Source organism: Suncus etruscus, chromosome X (assembly GCF_024139225.1).
Source record: "Suncus etruscus isolate mSunEtr1 chromosome X, mSunEtr1.pri.cur, whole genome shotgun sequence".
Taxonomy (NCBI): domain Eukaryota; kingdom Metazoa; phylum Chordata; class Mammalia; order Eulipotyphla; family Soricidae; genus Suncus; species Suncus etruscus.
The window spans coordinates 122,888,030-122,908,530 of NC_064868.1; the positions used below are offsets into that span (position 1 = coordinate 122,888,030).

General features: G+C 40.1%; 1 protein-coding gene across 1 annotated transcript; it reads left to right on the plus strand.

Annotated features, from left to right (window-relative positions):
* The first annotated feature begins 9,857 nt into the window (after nucleotides 1-9,857).
* LOC125999042 (melanoma antigen preferentially expressed in tumors-like) lies at nucleotides 9,858-15,400 on the plus strand. Its single transcript, XM_049767024.1, has 4 exons — nucleotides 9,858-10,000; nucleotides 12,872-13,171; nucleotides 13,599-14,198; nucleotides 14,893-15,400. The coding sequence occupies exons 1-4, from the start codon at nucleotides 9,858-9,860 to the stop codon at nucleotides 15,398-15,400; spliced, it is 1,551 nt and encodes a 516-aa protein (XP_049622981.1).
* Nucleotides 15,401-20,501: the final 5,101 nt, after the last annotated feature.

A 20,501-nucleotide genomic window follows, 5' to 3' on the forward strand; every position in this document is an offset into this window, starting at 1 on the left:
GTATGGTAGGCATAATGCTTTTGGAACAGTAAAAAACAACAGTCACATATTTAAATATTTAAAAATATTTAGAAACAATTATGCTGAACTTTAGTATATCGGGGGATCGGGGAATAGGAGTGTGGACATAGGGATGATGGTAAAGGGAAGCTTGCAATGGTGGGGGATGTGATTTTAGAATGTTTAAGGCATCGAACCTTGACAGGATTCTTATTTTAGCTTGCTGATGTTTGGGTCCAAAACACCTGGCTGAGGCGTGCTTCCCTCGCTCCAGCAAACTCTGATGCTATTAATGTTGTAAATGGTAGGTGCAGGAGCCGTTACAGTGCTCAGTGGCCACGAAGCTTGCGTCATTTTTAGGTTATAATTTAGACAGGCAAAGGAACTTCTGGAATGGCTGTTTCTGGGGGATTAGGCCACGCCTCCTGGTACAAACTGATTGGTAGAACGGGGTCACCTGGCCTACAACCTCCAATCACGGGGCTCATCCTGCTTGTGGACCGTAAACCCAGAACCGTTATAGTGCCCGGTGGCCACGAAGCTTGGGCCATTTTAGGCCATAATTTAGACAGGCAAAGGAACTTCTGGAACCGCTGTCACTGGGGGATTTGGCCATGCCTCCTGGTACAAATTGATTGGTAGAATGGGGTCACCGGGCCTACAACCTCAATCACAGGGCTCATCCTGCTAGCCAACCATTAACAGGGAACCGTTTTAGTGTTCGGTAGACAGGCAAAGGAACTTCCGAAATTGCTGTTTCTGGGGGATTTGGCCACACCTCCTTCCTTCTAAAGGAAATTGTACGGTAGGCATAATGCTTTTGGAACAGTAAAAAACAACAGTCACAATGCTTATTTAAAAAATAAATATGCTGAACTTTAGTATATCGGGGGGGTTGGGAAATAGGAGTGTGCACATAGGGATGATGGTAAATGGAAGCTTGCAATGGTGGGGGATGTGATGTTAGAATGTTTAAGGCATCGGACCCTGACAGGATTCTTATTTTTCCTTGTTGATGTTTGGGTCCAAAACACCTGGCTGAGGTGTGCTGCCATCGCTCCAGCAAACCCTGACGCTATTAATATTTTAATCGTAGGGGGCAGGAGTGCTGGTGCAAGCAATAGGGTGTGTTTCCTTGCACGTGCTAGCCTAGGACTAACCGTGGTTCGGTTCGATGCCCTGCATCCCATATGGTCCACCAAACCAGGGGTGATTTCCGACCCCATAGCCAGGAGGAACCCCTGAGCGTCACTGGGTGTGTTCCAAAAACCAAAATCCAAAAAAGAAAAAAAAAGAAAACTGTAGTGCCTAAAATATGTTTAAAATATAAACATAATAATAAAATGGGAGCCGGACATATAGTAGAATAGATAAGGTTCTTCCTTACATGGGATGGACCCTGATTCAATCCCTGGTTCCCAGAGGTTGGCCAGGAATGATCCCTGATTGCATAGCCAGTAGTGAAGACCAGAACACAACTAGGGATGTCCCCCAAGAAATATTAAAATCATATTTAAGTATTTTAAATGATAGGATAATAAATGTAACTTTGCAATTAATTTATAATGTGTATAGAAAGAATAAATCTGGAATACCTGCCAGGAAGAAAAAGAAAGACATTTGTGCTCAGTTGCTCACTTTTATGTTTCCACACATCTCTGTGTCCTCAAGAAAGTCTCACTTTTATTATATGGTGTATTAGATTCAGAAGATCTCTTTACAAGTCTTTAGTCTCCCTTCTTAGCCATAGAGCTTGAACAGTGTGTGTGTGGCTGACACTGGTTCTGTCCCCAGCACCCCTTGTGTTCTGTGCAGCGTCTCCTGAAGTATTGCTGAACACAGAGAAAGGAGTAAGCCCTGAGCACCTCTGCGATGGCCAACCAAAAATCCGAGGTTATGTATTTTCAGATATGCATTTTCCTCATGGAACTCAGGTTACTTCTGACTCTGTGCTCAGAAATTGCTCCTGGCAGGCTTGGGGGACCATGCAGGATGCCAGGTTTTAAACTCAGGTCAGACACGTGCAAGACAAGTGCCCTGCCTGCTGTGAAATCACTCCAGCCACACTTTTCAGATAATTGAAAAAAGGAAATTTGTGGAACAGAGAACTAGTATGGGATGTAAGGCACTAATCTTGCACAGGGCAATTCCCTAGAACCTTATGTGTTCTCCGCCAAGATGATTCCTGAGGACAGAGATGCACAATCCCTGAGCATAGGTGGGTGTATCCCCCCAAACTAATAATGTATAATTACGATAACAATGATATTATTGTTCAGATAGAATAATCAAAATGGTTATTTTAAAAATACTATTGTAGAAAACCTACAAGTTTCAGGAAATAACCTTTACCAGTTTTAGTTAACATATGTAAGCACAGAAAAATGATCAAAACTATTGAAATAGACACAGTACTAGTAAGTGAGCTGCATAATTTTTAAGTATTTGAATATTTTGGGGGGTTTTGGTCACACCCAGCAGCACTCAGGCGTTACTCCTGGCTCTATGCTCAGAAATCACTCCTGGCAGGCTCAGGGGACCATGTAGGATGCCGGGATTCGAACCACTGTCCTGCATGCAAGACAAATGCTCTTACCTCCATGCTATCTCTCCGGCCCCAAATATTTGTTTAACAACTGTAAAAATGCATCGTTTTGTCTTTCAGGATTCCATTTAGGAAAAGGCACTGCATTTGGCCTACATTTCTCCATAGACTTCAAGAAGCTGATTTGTTAATCTCTCTGATACATTTGTGCATACTTCAGGTATTTTTATCTTATGTCAATTATCGCTTTTCTTTCATTATTCTGATGATTGAAGTTAGACATTTTGGGCAAAAATAGCCTTTTATGGTGTTCTTGCCATCCCATATAACCTCAATGGTGGGGCCACTTTCTAGTGGCCTAGAGGTGGCTGAAACTCAACAACACTGAAGAGAAGAGATAATAAAATAATATTAGTTTATTAGTAACATTTACTCACACTCTGGGATTGTCATGTAGGTAGAGCCTCACAAGTATTGCATGCTGGAAGAGGGTGAATAACTGGGTTGTGACTGTCTGGAGCAGTTTTGAAATATGAAGTGATACTTTGGTCACAGGCAATTTACTTGTTTTAGTAATTCTTTGTGTTGGTATATAATTGAATTCAACTTTAAGGACAAGAGTATTTGTGCAGTGAGTAGGACCCTGGTCTAGTACAAGGCTTTGATTTATAAAATAGGTTTGATCTCTGGATACCCATGAAGTACCCCAAAGTCCCACCAGGAGTAGCCCTGTCACAAGGCTTTTTTGTATATGTTTTTGTGCCTCATCTTTTCTTACCACCTTTAAAATTGATATGAAGTCTGTAGTTCTTTGTCAATCTGGAACTTAATCCTATTAGGTTTATGTGGCACATATTTTATCATATTTTTTTCAGTTGCCTTAGTTATTTACTGTGCTTCTACATGTATATTAACATTTTGTGTAGGCAATTTGATCCATTTCTCCACTCTGTGTCTCTTAATTGGTCATTTAGTCCATTGACATTGAGAGAGATGATTGTCATGGGATTTAATGTCATCTTTGTGTATAAGTTTGGTGTATCTGTTGGGCTGTCTTGTCTTAAAGTAGACCTTTCAGTTTTTCCTTTAAGACTGGTTTTGCATCTGTATTGTTCCTGAGCTGTTGTTTATCCATTAAGCTATGTATCCTTTCTTCCAACCTGAACGTGAGTCTGGCTGGGTGCAGTATTCTAGGTGAAGCATCCATTTCATTCAGTCTTGTCACCATCTGCCACCACTGTCTTCTGACCTCGAGAGTTTCTTGTGGCATGTCTGCTATAAACCTTAAGCATGTTCCTTTGAATGTAATTTCCCTTTTTTTTTTGTGTGGTTTTTGGGTCACACCCGGCAGTGCTCAGGGGTTATTCCTGGCTCCAGGCTCAGAAATTGCTCCTGGCAGGCACGAGAGGACCATATGGGACACTGGGATTCGAACCGATGACCTCCTGCATGAGAGGCAAACGCCTTACCTCCATGCTATCTCTCCGGCCCCGTAATTTCCCTTTTTGATCTTGCTGCTTTCAGTCTTCTATCTTTATCTGTACGGGTTGTCATTGTGACTAGGATGTATCTTGGGGTGTTTTTCTTTGGGTCCTTTTAGCTGGTACTCTTCGGGCATACAGGATTTGATTGCATACAGTCTTTAACTCTGGGAGTTTCTCTGTGATGATGTCTTTGACTGTTGATTCTTCCTGGTGATCCCCTTCCTGTGCCTCTGGGAATCCAATTATTTTTATGTTGTTTTTGTTGACTTTATCAAAGACTTCTATTTTCATATGTTCACATTCTTTGAGTACTTTTTCCATTGTCTGATAATTTGCCTTAAGCTTCTTTTCCAATCTCTTCTGCTTTTTGGAGTTGTTCTGCGTTTCATCTTCCACTTCACTGATTCTTTCCTTGCTGGTTGTTCCCCTGTTGGAGAGGTTTTCCATTGAGGTTTTTAGTTCAGCTACCGTGTTTTTCAGATGTTATTTCAGTTTGAAGTTTTCTGATTTCTACCTTTGTTTTCTGTTCAGCTAGAAATATGTTTTCTTTGATTTTCGTGAGGATCCTCCACATGTCTATTCTAAACTCATAATCTGAGAGGTTAATCAGATGGTTGATATTTGGGGGGGGGGTATCATTCTCTGTGCATGATGTTTTTCTGTGCTTGTAGTGTGACATTTTTCTGCATGTTATGGTGGGGTTTATTAGTTAGAAAGAGCTTGCAGCCATGAAGCAGAGCGGCCTTGCTCTTCTGGAGCCTCTAGGAGATAGTTTTAGCTGGGTCCATCTTGGCCAACTCAGGAGAGTTTTAGGAGACAGAAGACTAGAGAAACATGCAAAGGCAACAGATCCCCTCAGTATCTCCCAGTTGGTTGTCTCACAGCAGGGGCAGACCCCCCTCCCCTACCTTCACAGACAAAGGATCTGCCTTTCTGCTGCTGTACCTCTGGTCTCTTCCATAGTTTTCTACCCTATTTATTTCCTCCCACTAACTTTTTTTGATAGACTGATTTAGTGCATTTGTTTTCATCCTTTGACTTAATTTAAAAGAATTTTTTCTAAATCTTCTGCTGATTTTCACTTTCAATGTTCTTGTACATTCAGACTGTACTTTACAATAGAATGGGATATTGGTGCTCAGAGTAGCAGAAAAGAATGAAACGGACGACTAACTTATGATAGTTGCCTGACATACTGACTGATGGTCTATAACAAGTTTATTAGGGCTGCTTTCACATAAATTTTACCAGCCTGAACTAAATAATATTAGGTCTAATGTGGTTAATCATGAGGGCATTTAATTATGACGCAAGAGGGGAGTTCATCATGATGGTAATAGAAAAATCGGAACAAAAACTGATATGTGCCTGCTGCAAGGAAACAAAATCCACTTATGGATGCCTACCTACACAAGGTGCAGCCTGATCACGGCACAAATTGTACCCTGACTACTAGGTTTTATCTGCAATCAATCCATAAATGCTGGGCCAATGTCGAACCAAGAAAGTTATTTCCATGGCCTTTGCTCCAGTTTCTCGAACATTCTCAACAGGAAGCTAGCTTAAAAAAAGGGCCTTGGTTTTGTCTAGAATCCAATATTGATAATGTATCTTATCATTATTGAAGCTTCAGTTTACATGACTTTTTATATGACATTTGCTTTATAGAGACATTTTTTTCCAAGTAGAGATGTCTCTATTTTCCACTTTTCTTGTTGAGCTGATTTTTTTTGCATGACTATTAGCAATGATTGGTTACAATAATATCTATTATGGAGGTTAATGCTACAATTTTTTGACAAATGTAATAATATATTGAAAAAGGTACACAGTCTCAGAATATATAGACATTTACTTAAATTATCTATCATATTAAATGTGTCTTTTCATGATATTGTTTTGTTACTTTGTGTAATTAGAGAATGTACCTAACTGTGTACAAATGGGGTGCCAGATATTAAACCTGAGTTTGACGCATGCAATAAAAATTCCCTGCCAGCTTGTGCTATCACTCAACAAAATTTGGCAATTTAATCTGTTTTAACAAAAAAAGAGATTAAATAAATTAAATAAAATAAATCAATACTTTGTTCTAGAACATTATGCTGATTCTAGCTAAATATCACTTCACTTTTAATTAAACAATTGTTGTGTTAATTTTCGTATAAATATTTGTACATGTTATGTCTTCATTAAGAAATTTTACACGGCAGGAGGAATAGTGCAGTGGTAGGTCCTTTTGCCTTGCACATGGCTGATCCAGGACTGATCTTCTTTGGATCCCCAGTGTCCCATATGATTCCCCAATAAAGAGCTATTTCTTTTTTTATATTTTTTGTTTTCTTTTTAATTTTTATTTTGACCAAAGTGGATTACAAATCTTTCACAGTAATATTTTAGGTGCATAGCCACATTGAATCAGGGGCATTCCCACCACCAATGTTGTCCTGCCTGAACCCTCTGTTCTCATCATGTATGCCATAGCCTCCGCCCCCCCCCCCCCGGAGCTGCTAGTGTATGTGGTCCCCTCTATATCTTGCTCGTTGTAGATTGGGTATCCATTCTGTTGTTATTGGCTTTGGATATGGTGTTTAAGTCTGATCACTTTTTTATTTCTACTTACTGTCCATAAGACTGTTTGGTCTTGGTACTCTCCATTATTTCCTCCTCAATATGTGATGTGGAACAAGATACTGCAATTTATGTGGTTCTGTTTGAAGGAAAGAAGAGAAAAAATAAAATGGGGCAATAAATCAAACAAGCAAAAAATGGGAGGAGTACTTATAGAGGCTATAAATATCAATTTAAGAGAAGAAAGGGGGAAAGGAAGAAAAACATAACAACATACAAAATAAAACACAAAATACTCAAAAAGCACCCCAGCAATAAAGACAATAACCACACAAGAACCACGTCCTGAAATAAAAACAAAACAAAGCACAAAAAAAAAACATGGGAAAAATTTAATGTGTGCTTCTTCTTTGCATAGGCACAGTAAATATTGGGGAGATTAGAAAGGGAATTCCCTTGGCCTAAGAGATACACGTTTTCTCCACCTCTCATGAGAATAACTACAGGCTCCATACATGTTCTTTTACTCTCCCCTAGGTTCTTTTGTGGTGTGTGGAAAGTTTCCGCTCCATCATGAATGATAAAAATCAGGCCTCTGTAGCTAGAGATTTTTGTATTTGCACAGATCAAAGGATGCAGCCTAGGATGGGGGTCTTTCTTTATGGTTCTAGAAGTTCTGTTCTATCACTGTTATTTTCATCAATAATCGGTATTGGTGGTCTTGATTTTTGCCCGGATCCTAGGATGAAGCACAGGATAGAGTCTTTCATTATGTTTCCAGAAGATCTGCTCAGTTGCAGATGTTTCAGTCAGACCTTGGAATTAGAGAAGTTAGTTGATATACAGATTATAAGCCAACACCTAGATTAGGGTCTTTTTTATTGGTCCCAAGATAAGTTCTGCCCAGTTTCGTTTGTCACAGTCAATCTTCTCTAGATAGCAAACTTGGCTATTGTACAAATCAAAGGATGACATGACTTTTGATTTTATCTTACCGTTAAGAGTTGAAGTAAGACAACCTGCTCTTAGATCAAGTTGTTGCCATTTCTTTATTGTCAGGATGTCATATCAAAACAAGTGCATATTGGTGTTAGAGCAGTATTAAAAATGTTCTAGATGGATATTAGTTCCTGGAGCTATTTGTGGAGAACTGTGTCGTTACTATGTCTGGGATCTAGAGTTCTGGGTTGGACGATCCCTGACTAATTACCTGGAATATAAGTTGAGTCCACATGACATATGTTAAAGGTGGGAGGTGCCCCTGTATTGTAAAATGTATGAGTTCTTATCCCTAGTAGATAAGAGCTTGTTTCTATAAGTGAAATTTCCCCTTTATAGTGTGCCTTTACAAGAAGAAATGATGCTATATTATATTGTTGCTGCATTTGGGGGAGAGATGTCAGGCTCCATCATCTCTGTGCCCTGGTTTTGACCTAAACTGTTATCCCAGGAAAGACTTTTTCTTGTAGGTTTTTGTTTCAAGCAGAACCAAAAGGTGGAGTTAGGAAGAAAAGAAAACAGAAACAAGACAAAATATAGATACATACTCACATATATAAAAGAAAAAAACTAAATAAAAATAAGTTTAAAAAATTAAGTAGTTCCTGAACCGCTTTGTCAGGTCCTCTCTGATGGAACAGCAGCCTTTGGCGCCCCCTGCTGTCAGATTTGGATTACACCAGGAATTTGGAAAAGAAGTGAGAGTGTCACAAACTGATGTCTCCAAGAAAGATTCTTAGAGGATTTATTTGAGTTGAAAATATTTGTTGAATGTCTACTGTGTAGCTAACCTTGCTAAGCGCCTGGCATATAAATATGTACAAACAGGGTCTGACCTAGATTTTTAGCCTGGCCATGATTAAGAACCCATTTTCAGGCATCCAGGTTTTTGGATACTCCATGTATGGGTATGTAATGTCCTCGAAATCCTTGGGTCTCATACAATATAATTCTAAAATTTCCTGTTAATAGACTATTTAGTTAAGACTAAATGCTTGTGAAAATGTTGATTAAAGACTAGTAGAGTCTTAATTATTGGCAAAAAAAAAATTAAGGGAACAAAGTGATGCAGGACACTCCCTTACATTTGGGGATAAACAGGTTAAGAGGTAGTTCTTAAACTTATAAAGGCTTTTATAGGCTTCCCTATTGTCTTTTGAGACATTCTTGTGGGGGTTGGTGTCCAGGGCAAATTTTCATCACCCACCCTGGTCTTGTTGAGATTGAGAAATGACTTGTTGCAGAAAGGGCTCAGGTAGAGTTCTTGCAATGGGGATCCTTCTGGATCAGAGTCCAGTATCAAGCAACAGTTCACATTTTTAGGGGTGAGATGGAGGGCCACAGAGCATGAGTCAGCAGAGTTGTTGGTTATTGTTTCTTGCCAGGGATGAGATGTGGGGCTGAGTGGGTGTCCCTTCGCTTGGGAGCTGGATGATGGTTTATTGGGGCAGGAGGTTGTTTTTATAACTAGTGGGTTAAGAACTGAGGTAAAGAGCTTTAATAAGGCAGGATATCGGATTGGAAATGTGGAGTGAAGGGATAATACGATTTCTGAAAGGAGGAGGAGGGATAGAATATAGGAGAGGCTATATACATGGATTGTTTACATTTTGTCTTAAAATTTTTACATTGCTGGAGCTATAGCGCAGTGGAAGGGTGTTTTCCTTGCACACAGCTGATCCAGGACTGACCCTCTTTGGACCCAAGTGTCCCATGTGGTCCTCCAAGCCAAGAGCTATTTCTGAGAGCATAGCCAGGAGCGTCACTGGGTATGGCCCAAAAAAATTTTTTTTAATTTTATTACTAAAATTTTTTCTTTGCCCTATTTAATGTGTATTTAAAAATCAGCCTACATAGTTGCTTTCTTTTCTTTTCTTTCTTTTTTTTTTGGTTTAGAATTTTATGTCTATTCACTTTATTTCAGACACTGGTATCCAGTTGTAGAAACTCTCCACAGGGGGGCCACTGGCCCAGTCCTGGTGCTCGGCCAAGGGAACCCCTTTTTGGGCCAGGAAGTGACAGCCAGGTCATCCTGGGGGGTGTGACAGGTCCCTTCAGTAGAGGCTGCTTCTGATGTCCCCAGGTGGGGGTTCACTTGAACCCTGAGACTGTGCTGACTTCCCTGGCCAAGGGGTTCAGTGGTGCCCTGAGGTTGGGGGTCAGCAGGGTCAGCATCCTTCCAAGGTAACCTTTCCCTGCTAAGTGGACGGTGCAGGCAAGGTGTACCTTCATACACCAGGACCGAACCCTATGATCTCATGGCCCCTGACACAAACACAACCTGGCAGCTGCGGGCTGTCATTGAGGGCTCCCCATCATTAGTGGAGGCTTCCTCAGGGAGGCAGACTCGGGAATGTGGATTACCCTCTACCTCCTGCAAGGCTGTGACTGACCCGCCAAGGTAAGCTCATCCAGAGTCTTTCTGGAAGGACTCAGTGGTGATGCCTCAGTTTCTACCAGTAACTGTCCCTACACTGGTTTGAAGCATAGTTGCTTTCTTAACATTCTAGTATATGAGTTACTACCCTCCTTGTACCAACAATCTTTTTTTGGTGGTGAGGGTCATACTCTGTGATGCTCATGAGTTACGCCTGGCTATGCACTCAGAAATCGCTCCTGGCTATGGGGACCATATGGTATGCTTGGGATCAAACCAAGGTCAGCCCTGAATTGGCCACATGCCAGGCAAACACCCTACTGCTGTGCTATAGCTTGGCACCTTGCCCCAACAATCTTAAACGTTCACTATTATGTTACAATTCAAAGTTAAGTCAATTTTCTATGTTCGTGTTATACCTTCTCTCACTTTTAGCTGACCTGTTCTCGTTTCCAAAACAAAATGGATTTGTGCATTGGCATTTCAACCACCATGATTTTAAGTGTTGAATGTAAAATGTACATAATCAGGAATGTTTGTAAAGTTTTTTTTCTTGTCATCACATCTATAATGAAAATAAAAGTAAATTTTATACAGGATAACTTAAAAATGATCTATATAGAGCCCCAACAGTAATCTTTCACCTTTTGGGGGGCCAGTGTCTCTCAGAACTACTCAGCCTCATAACTGTAATAAAGGAACATACATTGAGAGTGGGATACTAATTGTCTAGATTCTACAACAATGAAACATTATTTTTAATATCTTTAGTTAAACACCTTGATTACACACATGATTGTGGTTAGCTTTCAGTCATGTTAAGAACACCCCATTCGTGAGTACAACAGTCCCTTCACCAGTGTCCCAAATCTCTGTCCTCCTCCTCCCCACTCCCACCCCCACCTGAACTTCCCTCATTTATTCACATTGTTATGATAGTTATCAGTCTAGTTATTTCTCTAACTGTGCTCTTCCTTCTTTGTGGTGAGCTTCATGTAGTGAGCTGGAGCTTCCAACCCTCTTCTCTTTTGTCTCTGAAAATTATTGCAAGAATGTCTTTCATTTTTCTTAAAACCCATAGATGAGGGAGACTATTCTGCATCTCTCTCCCTCTGATTTATTTCACTCAGCATTATATATTCCATGTACATCCACTTATAGGAAAATTTCATGACTTCATCTCTCCTGACGGCTGAATTATATTCCATTGTGTATAGGTACCATGGTTTCTTCAGCCATTCATCTGTTGAAGGGCATCTTGGTTGTTTCCAGAGTCTGGCTACTATAAATAGTGCTGCAATGAATATAGATGTGAGGAAGGGATTTTTGTATTGTATTTTTGTGTTCCTAGGGTCTATCCTTAGGAGTGGCATACCTGGATCGAATGGTAGCTCAATTTCCAGTTTTTGGAGGAATCTCCATATAGCTTTCCATAAAGATTGGACAGAAGGCATTCCCACCAGCAGTGGATAAAAGTTCCTTTCTCTCCACATCCCTGCCAGCAGGGTTTGTTCTCATTCTTTGTGATGTGTGCCAATCTCTGTGGTGTGAGATGGTATCTCATAGTTGTTTTGATTTGCATCTCCCTGATGATTAGTGATGTGGCTCATTTGTTCATGTGCCTTTTGTCCATTTGTATTTCTTTTTTTGTCAAAGTATCTGTCCATTTCTTCTCTCCATTTTTTGATGGGATTAGATGTCTGATTCTTGTAAATTTCTGTCAGTGCCATGTATATTTTGGATATTAGTTCCTTATCTGATGCATATTGGGGAATAGTTTCTCCCACGCAGTGGTTTGCTTTTATATCCTGGGCACTGTAAAATGAAACATTATTACAAAAACAAGTGATGAACTGAGGTAGGACATTCAGTGGACTGCATTTCATAGACTCCTGCTCTAGTACATTTTGGGGGAAAACACATAGAGCATCATTATTTCATTCATGTTGGCCACATTTCCCAAAATTTTGGTAATTATGCGGTTTCCACCTGGAATGAATAACAACAGCACTCACTTAAGATTTTCTGTTTTTATTTCTATAAATATTCTTATATAAAATAAAATTTAATATCTCCAAATGGTATTTTGTTTGAAGATGTATGACAACAGCAATTAGGGCTTTCTCCTGGCTCTTTACTCAGGTATCATTCCTGGCTGCACTTGCAGAGCTCAGAGGAGCATAAACAGTTCTGTATGTTGACTCTGGGTTGGCAATATTATACAAGCCAAATTAAATTACACCTCTGAACTTATCCCTATGTAATATTTACTCCAAAGCCGATATTATCAAATTATTTCCTATGCGTGTTTAAGTTTTGTTTGGAATGTTGGCATATTTCTGCTTCATAATTTTTTAAATGTGATATTTTATTCCTCATCACATTTTTTACTGTTTATGTATATAATGCCTACTGTTTATTTTTGCAATGTTGCCTTATTTCAAACAATTTCTAGCTCAATTTTAAATTATTTTAGCTAATAAACATTTACTGATAATTCCTGGGATAATAGCTATTGCTTTCCAACTTGATGGAGGAACCAACATAATGAGAAATCACTGACAGGTTCTTATATCACTGGCTGACACAGCACAAGGAAAGACAGTTTCCTGGACTTGGCTAAATCTTACTTCATTATTATACTGTTAATATACATCTGATGCCTAGTGGAATTTTATACTAATATCTGTTTATCTCTGTGCATTTTACATATATGAGTGAACACACATTTAGACACCTAGGTCCATGTATGCTTACATTATATGCCGCTAGGAGGATACTCCGTGGTGGCATCTTGTTTACAATATCTACAAAGGAATTTTTCTAAGTAATTTTGGAGTCAAACAGGAGATCCTAAATATCTGATAATGTCTTATTATTCACATTCTGAAACAGGATCGAGAAGATGAATCAAAATACCGTAGCTTCTCTGCTGGAGTTGGCTACAAAGAGTGTGCTAAGCAATCAATCTACAGGCATCCGTGCCCTAGAACTACTTCCTAAACATCTGTTCCTTCCGCTATTTGTTACTGCGTTGAAGGAAAGACAGAAGAAGATGTTAACAGAAATAGTAAAGCGTTGGCCTTTTCAGTGCCTCCATATTGGGTCATTGAATATCGAAGATTCACCCCTTGAAATATTCGAAGCCTTAGTGGATGGTCTTCAGATCGTCTCTGACGAAAACATATCCTCAGGGTAAGACTAATTCAATAGAGACAGAATGAATTAGCAGGCACGAGTGCTGAGTCTGGGAGGCAAGTGATGCATGTAACCAGTGATTCGTGTTGAATGGAATGACATGTAGAGTTTTTTTAAGTGCTCCAAAGTTTTTCAGAATTGACTACAGAATGGAGCTCATTGAGAATTATATGGGTAATTTACTTCCTAAATTTAATTGCTTAGAAAAAGGGCATGTACACTGGGACTGGGGAGAACCCAAGATCAAGAAAGTATGAATAAAAGAAGGGCACAAAAATGTGTATGGAACGAATGTACCTTAAGGACACGTGAATATAAAACACAGGGGCAAGTAGTTTTGCCTCAGCTAGACGTCATTGTTCTTGCTGTGTAATAATGAAATCTGCTACCTCTTACATATTCTGTGCCCTTTTCTTTCTTACAGAGGCCCCCAACTTCAGGTTCTGGATTTACGAGAAAACATGGACTGTGAACTAACATGTTACTACAGAGCCAGTTCACCATTCTGTCTTAGCTCCTGTGTTTATGCTCATAATGCCATCCCTAATGCCGAGGAATCCCAGAATAGGGATAGAGGCCTTGAAATGGGTGCTTTGGAATCTGAGCATGCATCATCCAGGCGCATCATTGAGTTAATAGTGAACATTTCCTTCCGTCGTGGCTTCAGAATGAATCAATTCCTTTATTTTCTTAAGAGGAAGATTAGGCAGAGCTCTGGGAATTTGCACCTTTGCTGCAGAAAGGTGTATATTCGTAACATGTGTTCGCACACAAGAAGACTTCGGTTCCTGAATCCAGCATGCATCAACTGCTTGGAAGTGAATCGGGTTCATCTGAGGAAGGTTACCAGGCTTTTTCCTCAGTTGATCTGCTTGGACAAACTGATACTTACTGCCCGTCCCTTTCAGTATTGTGAGGGAAGAAGCTTCAGAATTTTTGTGGAGTGGCTTGGAAAGATGGCCATCCTTCGAGATCTCTCTTTATCTTCCTTCTACCTCGGTGGTCATCTGGAAGAACTGCTCAGGTGAAAGGGGTGGGGAATTAAAGATCCCAAGCTTAAATATTCGTAAGCCTCTATTGTTCCTTCTTCTTTTTCTTCTTGGGCATTTCTGGGAGTTGGAAACTTGTCACACTAAAGAGGAATGTTGTGGTGAGAACAAAGTTAGAAAAGTAGATTTGTTAGCTAGTCAACCAGGTGCAGACACTGTAATAAGTTTGAGATAGGTGAGTGAAAAAGTTTCAGTTCTTTCTATATGTGAATATCTTTTAGAGTGTGGTAGAGATATTCATATAGAGAAGTTTTAACTGCTATAACTGAGACCCACATCTCCTTAAACTACCAGTTTTTAAGAATTACAAACAGTGCCACAACTTTGACCCCATATTTCTCCTAGTTTTAGTTCTTGGTGAGATTCCTTATAACCTGAGGCTACTGATAGGGAACCTTTAGGTGGCTACATTCTGAGACACATATTTATCAACTAAATAAACACGATCATTGTGTTTATGTAGTCCTGCAATTCTTTGTCACTCGATCCTTCCCATAACCTTTAGGATCTGTCCCAGGCTAATACGCCTGTAAATTCCAGCTCCTATGCCCTTGTGGTTAAACTTGTTGCAAATTTTGCATACTACCTTAGAACATTAAACAGCTAGAACCCAAAGCTTATGATCTTGGTTAATCTTTCTTCTGGAATAATCTTTATTTTTCTCTACAGCGTCCTGCTATCTCCATTGGATTCCCTGAGTCTACGTTTTTGTAATCTCTCTACTGTAGATGTCACCGTGTTGTCAGAGAGCTCTCAGCTCACCCATATAACACGACTGAATCTGAGTGACAATAATTTATTTAAGGAAAGTTATTATCCCTTCCGGATGCTGCTGCGGAGGGCCTCAAGAACCCTGCAACATCTGGAGATTAGAAACTGCAAACTCACCGATGCTATTCTCTCTGCTCTTCTCTCAGAACTGAGCTGCTGCTCCGAGCTCTGTGTCTTTTGCTTTTCCTCCAACCCAATCTCAATGAGTGCACTCAAGGGTTTTCTGCAAAGAGTAGCAGCTTGTTTGAAGCTTCAGGAAGTGATTTATCCAATCCCTGTTCATTGTTATGGAGACAATTCGTATATCTTGAACTATGAGAGACTCAGTGAGGTGCAGTACCAAGTGAAGCTGATGCTACAAGTGGTAAAGCGGGAAGACATGTACTGGTCCACTTCTACTGTCTGATGTTCTAGTGCAGAGAATCGCTACAGTACTAATGTGTATCCATTAACTGGCTGTTGCTTGTATGTCACTATTGGCTTATACTTGAATGTGACTTAATGAACATGCATTGTGTCACTTGGTGTCAACCTCTTCAAGTATTCACATTTTTTCCTTGAGGCCAAAATTTGTAGAATCACATGTACAATGTTCTATTGTTTAATAAAATTGTTCTTTATTTAATTTATTCCCTAATTTAATAAAATTATTCTACTTTTTTTTTAAAAAAATAATGTTCTAAAAGGAAAGACAGTAAAGTGTATGGTTCTGTGGATACCTTGCCCATTTTTTTGCCAGGTATATTTTCTGCTTTCCAAACACAGAATGAATATACAGTATGAGTTCATCCAGTCATAGCATAAATTTTCTTCTAATATTGTTCTTTTGTATACTAATGAGCAATCTTACAGTGCATACCAAATCAAACTCTTTCTGGATGTGGTGGATTTTGAGGCCAAAGTTTTTTTCCTCAGGAACATTCTTAAGTACATCATTGTATTTAAGGTTGTCTTGAATTTCTTGATGAGAAACCAGTTGTAAGTGAAAGGAAAAACAGATCAATTAAGCCTATATCTGCTGGTATCGTTATCATCATATAACTACCTGCTTTCTTGTTCCCCATTGCTCATACATCCACAATTTCCCTAGTATATTTTGTGAGCTAAGTATTGTTTCATGTCTGAATAACAGTAAATTCCCTTGACCTCAAGCCACGTGGCTCATAGGCATTCCTTCATTGTGTCAGTTTTTCCACTCTATCCTAGGGCATTTGAGAAAATTATTTTGCTACTCTCCCACTATTCTCATTTTTATTTTTCACATCTCCACTTACAAATTCTGCTCAATCCATGTTGGTTTCCTTACCCTGCCGACTAGTTGTTAACTAAGCTATTGATGTAAACTTTACCTCCTTAGAGAAGTTTTATCTTCCTTACTAGTAAATCCATCTACTCTGTTGCTGCTCTCTTTATATACCATGTACATTTTCTACTTATTACATATTATTCCAGATGCCTTTCTTTCCTACATATTTTCACTAGACTTGCCCTGTTCAGCAAGATACACACAGTCAAAATTACCTATGGAACTCACACATTTGCCTACTTATAAAATCACAACAGGTGATCTGATTGTCAAATGCATATGGTCTATTCAAGATTTAGTAAGATGGGGCTGGTTTGGTAACACAGATGTAGGACTTTTGCTTTGAAAGCTGCTGAGCCAGGAAGGACATATTTTCAAGTCCTGGCATCCCATATGGTGGCCTAGACAGGAGCAATTTCTGAGCTCAGAGCTGGGAGTAACCCCTGAGCATCTCTGGGTGTGGCCCCAAAACAAACAGAAGATTTAATAAGATGATGAAAGAAGTATACCTAATATCTAACTTGATTACATTGATGACATTTTGAAATGATAACATATCTCATATCAAAGATGGTAAAAGAAAGGGAATGTTAACTTTTTCATTTTATTTACATGCATCAAAGGCTTATTAAGTGATTGCTCAAGTGTAGAGTCTCTTTGTTGAAATGATTCCTGGCTACATTTTGAAGACTTAGAAGAATGTTAGAGTAAGAGCAAGTTAATGCTGTTTTCAATGTTGAAATCATGACATTAATTTTAGGTCTTATCTACAAAATCTTACTGTATTGCTAGTACCTTCAAATTATAACAAACTGCATTTCAGAGTCTTTGCGAAAGCATGCATAATGAGCTAATTCTTACTAAAGTGTTGATATTTTATTTTGGTTTCATTTTATAACAGCACACTTGATTAAAAATTGCAAAAATATCTAATGCAAACTAGGTTTGATCTCTGGTACCACATATTGTCCCATGAGAACTCCCAGGAGTGAATCTGGAGTACAAAGCCAACAGTAAGCTTTAACATTATTCATTGATAAGTAAATATTAATGTATTCAATATATTACAACATATTGTATATTAATATAAATAAAGTAAAAGTTTAAAATTAAGTTCCAAAAATAATTAATTTGTTACCCTTTCCCTAGTTACCTTTTCTTCGGGATTTTAGTTTCTGTGTGTGATTCACAGTATATTTTTATTGAATTCCATAGCACTCACTGAATCTTTAGCTCCTGCAGGGAAGAAAGGTTTATTTTCAAGTTTGTGTATTAGTCATACTTTTTATGTTTTCACATACTGATATTATAAAGACTACTCCTATCATGATTTTCTAATTTAAAGAGATACTAAGAATTTGATCAGAGTCTTTTATCTGCAGATAAACCAATGCAAATTCAAAGCCCTTACCCACTGGAATCCTTCTTTATGTATCCCTTTATACTCCTAGCCAATCTGCTCAAGTCACCCCCAGACAGGTAGCAAATGAAGACAACCTCTTTGTCCTAATGACACTAGAAATACTTAAAATATTCCAACTAGTTAATTCTAACCCTAATTAACCACACTCTTTGTCTTTAAAACCTCAAAAAAGAAGAAAACGTCCATACATTAAAGTTGTAAATATGAGCATTGTCCATGTGGTAGTGACAATATGACACATTTTAGAAATTCCTTTTGCAATATTGGTAAATATCTTTATATATATATATATAAAGATATATATATATACATATATATATATATAATGTCTCAAATCACCTGACAGAAGGTACCCATTAAAAGAATTTCTGGGAGGTTAGGGTAGAGTGAAAGAACAGGTCATTATTCCCATGACAGTATACTTCACGGGCGGAGAAACCCTGTATCTCTTAGGCTAGTGGTCAGCAAATCTCAGCTCGCTAGCCACATGCGGCTCTTTACACTTTTTAATGCAGCTCTTCTGTGTGCCGGGAGGCCACTCCAGGAATCAGGACACTGCTCCTAGCCTCTGTTAGTGCATTCCCTGTATCTAGTCCCGGCAGCCAGCTCCACACAGCTCCAGTCAGGTCATGCGGTATGGGGAGTGTGACTTTCTCTGTGGTGCCGCAGCATTGAGGCAGCATCCTCTCTCTGTCTGCTGCCCTCAGAAGAAGACTGCGCCTCCTAAATCAGCAGCGTGTTGTCCGGTAGGTGTAGCAATGGCTTGCCCTGCTTGCCTCTGTGTACTCAATTTCTGTCACAGACAAAGGAAAGTTTGGGGGGAATGGAGGGGATGAATATGAACTATATGCCTCTGGAACTTGGAAATGAGAGATGTGGGCAGGGCCAGGGAGAGACCCCACCAGGGAACCATGCTATTTCCCCGAGTATGGATGCAGCCGCCTCTACGTGGTTGGTGGAATCGATGTGCTACGGTGTCAACAGGTTGGTCCACTGCACACTGTGTCGGGTCAAGAGTCATGAAGGTTTGCCTACTGCACAGATTGTGACAAACGCCTTGGGAGATCCTACCGGCTCAAGGTCCTAGCTGCAAGCTATAACAAAGCTAGGGTGACCAGAGGGGGAAACTTGGTGGAACTGGGGCCAGGTGCAGCCCCCCACAAAGACCCAGCACCTAGTGCTGGGATACCACCAACCTGGAAGAAGAGCTAGCACGGTGCGGTCCTGGCCTTGCAAGCAGAGTACTTCCACTATGTTAGCAGAGGCAGTTTCTGGCCGGTTGAAGGGTACCGGGTCCTGAAAGATGGGGAGGCGGTCAGGATGGCTGGGCCGACCAGGATAGCCCCCTGAGTCGGCCCAGATATTTGAAAAAAGTGCCTGCGGTGATGATATGAGCCACTGGGTACTTCATCCTCAGTCAAGACCCTGGCTGTCCGGCATGCTCCTGGGAGGGAAGCTAGGAATGGTTGCTAGGTGGGGCGCAGCTTGGGAGCCATGCCAGGCTAGCCCCAAATTAAAGAGTGGGAGTGTCCGAGGAGCTGCAGAATACCCCACAATGTTCCAATTGTAGTTGAGGGCACTGCTTCCAGGCACTGTTCCCTGACAAGAACTTGACCTCCTGGATCCAAGGCCGAATTGGTATGGTAGCTCTAGAGAGCAAGAGCTATGGCTCTAGAGAGCAAGAGCCATGGGGAGCATTTCAGTGGGTTCGAGTTCCTAACTTGGTGAAAACAAACAAAAAGGCCAGGGAAAGACAAATGAAAGGCATGACTGGTGGCCATCATGGAGGGGGGATTATTATAAATTATGTACTCATATGAGAGATGTGAACTGTGAACAGGGCAAAAAGAAAGGGGTGACTGATGGCCATCATGGGAGGGGATGTGAATGTGACATGGAAGGGCAGAAATGTGACATGAGGAGTAGAAATGTGACGCCGTGGGATTGACATAAAAAGGGTTGATTGAAAAGTGGGATGTGGACATAAAATTGGGAAATATCATAATCATACATTAAAATCGTGGTACTAACCCACCTAATTGCAATTGCACATTTTCCCCAAATCTTGCAGCCTTAGTATGCGGGGGTACTGTATACACAGGTATGGGACCCCTTAGTATATATTGTGCACTAAATTGGGGCATTGTACTGTATATAGGAGGCATCCGAACAGGTATAGGGCCCCTTAGTATATATTGTGCACTATATGGAGGCTGGGGGCAGTGTATATGGGGGCTGGGGGCACAGGATGTATAATTATGATGTCAGTTCTGATAATTATGACTTTGCTTTCAGTTTTGTTTTTCTTGGGACTGCACTACAGACTGAGGAACTACAGAGGAGAGAACCGTGTGTGGGTCAGTGGCTGCATTGTGGTGCCTAGTGAGTCACTGTCAAGCCTGGACCCCGGCCCATCCCCTCCCCTGTGGGACAATATTTGTATTGGGGCCCTGTGAGCCATATTCACACAAATTTTAATCTAGGAGCCAGCAAAAAAAGTTAGTGGACAGATTCTGAGGTCAATATATAACAGTAACCGTGAGGACTATTTGAGTGAACCCTGCTTAAAATATCTAGGATGAGCCCCAATAATTTTATAATATTATTTACACACACAAGATGCTATATATGCATCATCCACAGATGTCCCCATAATAGTGAATCATCCACAGATTCCCCCCCATAACAGGTGTCATCCTAAGATCCCCCATAACAGGGCGTCATTCACAGATCCCCCATAACAGTGCGTCATCCACAGATAAATAACAGTGCATCTTC

Bases quoted from the DNA above. Each gene is read 5' to 3' on its own strand.
- LOC125999042 (XM_049767024.1), top strand. From the start codon at position 9,858: ATGGCCCCTGACACAAACACAACCTGGCAGCTGCGGGCTGTCATTGAG. The intron at 13,172-13,598 runs GTAAGACTAATT...TCTTTCTTACAG, and splicing joins GACGAAAACATATCCTCAGG to AGGCCCCCAACTTCAGGTTC. The intron at 14,199-14,892 runs GTGAAAGGGGTG...TTTTCTCTACAG, and splicing joins CATCTGGAAGAACTGCTCAG to CGTCCTGCTATCTCCATTGG.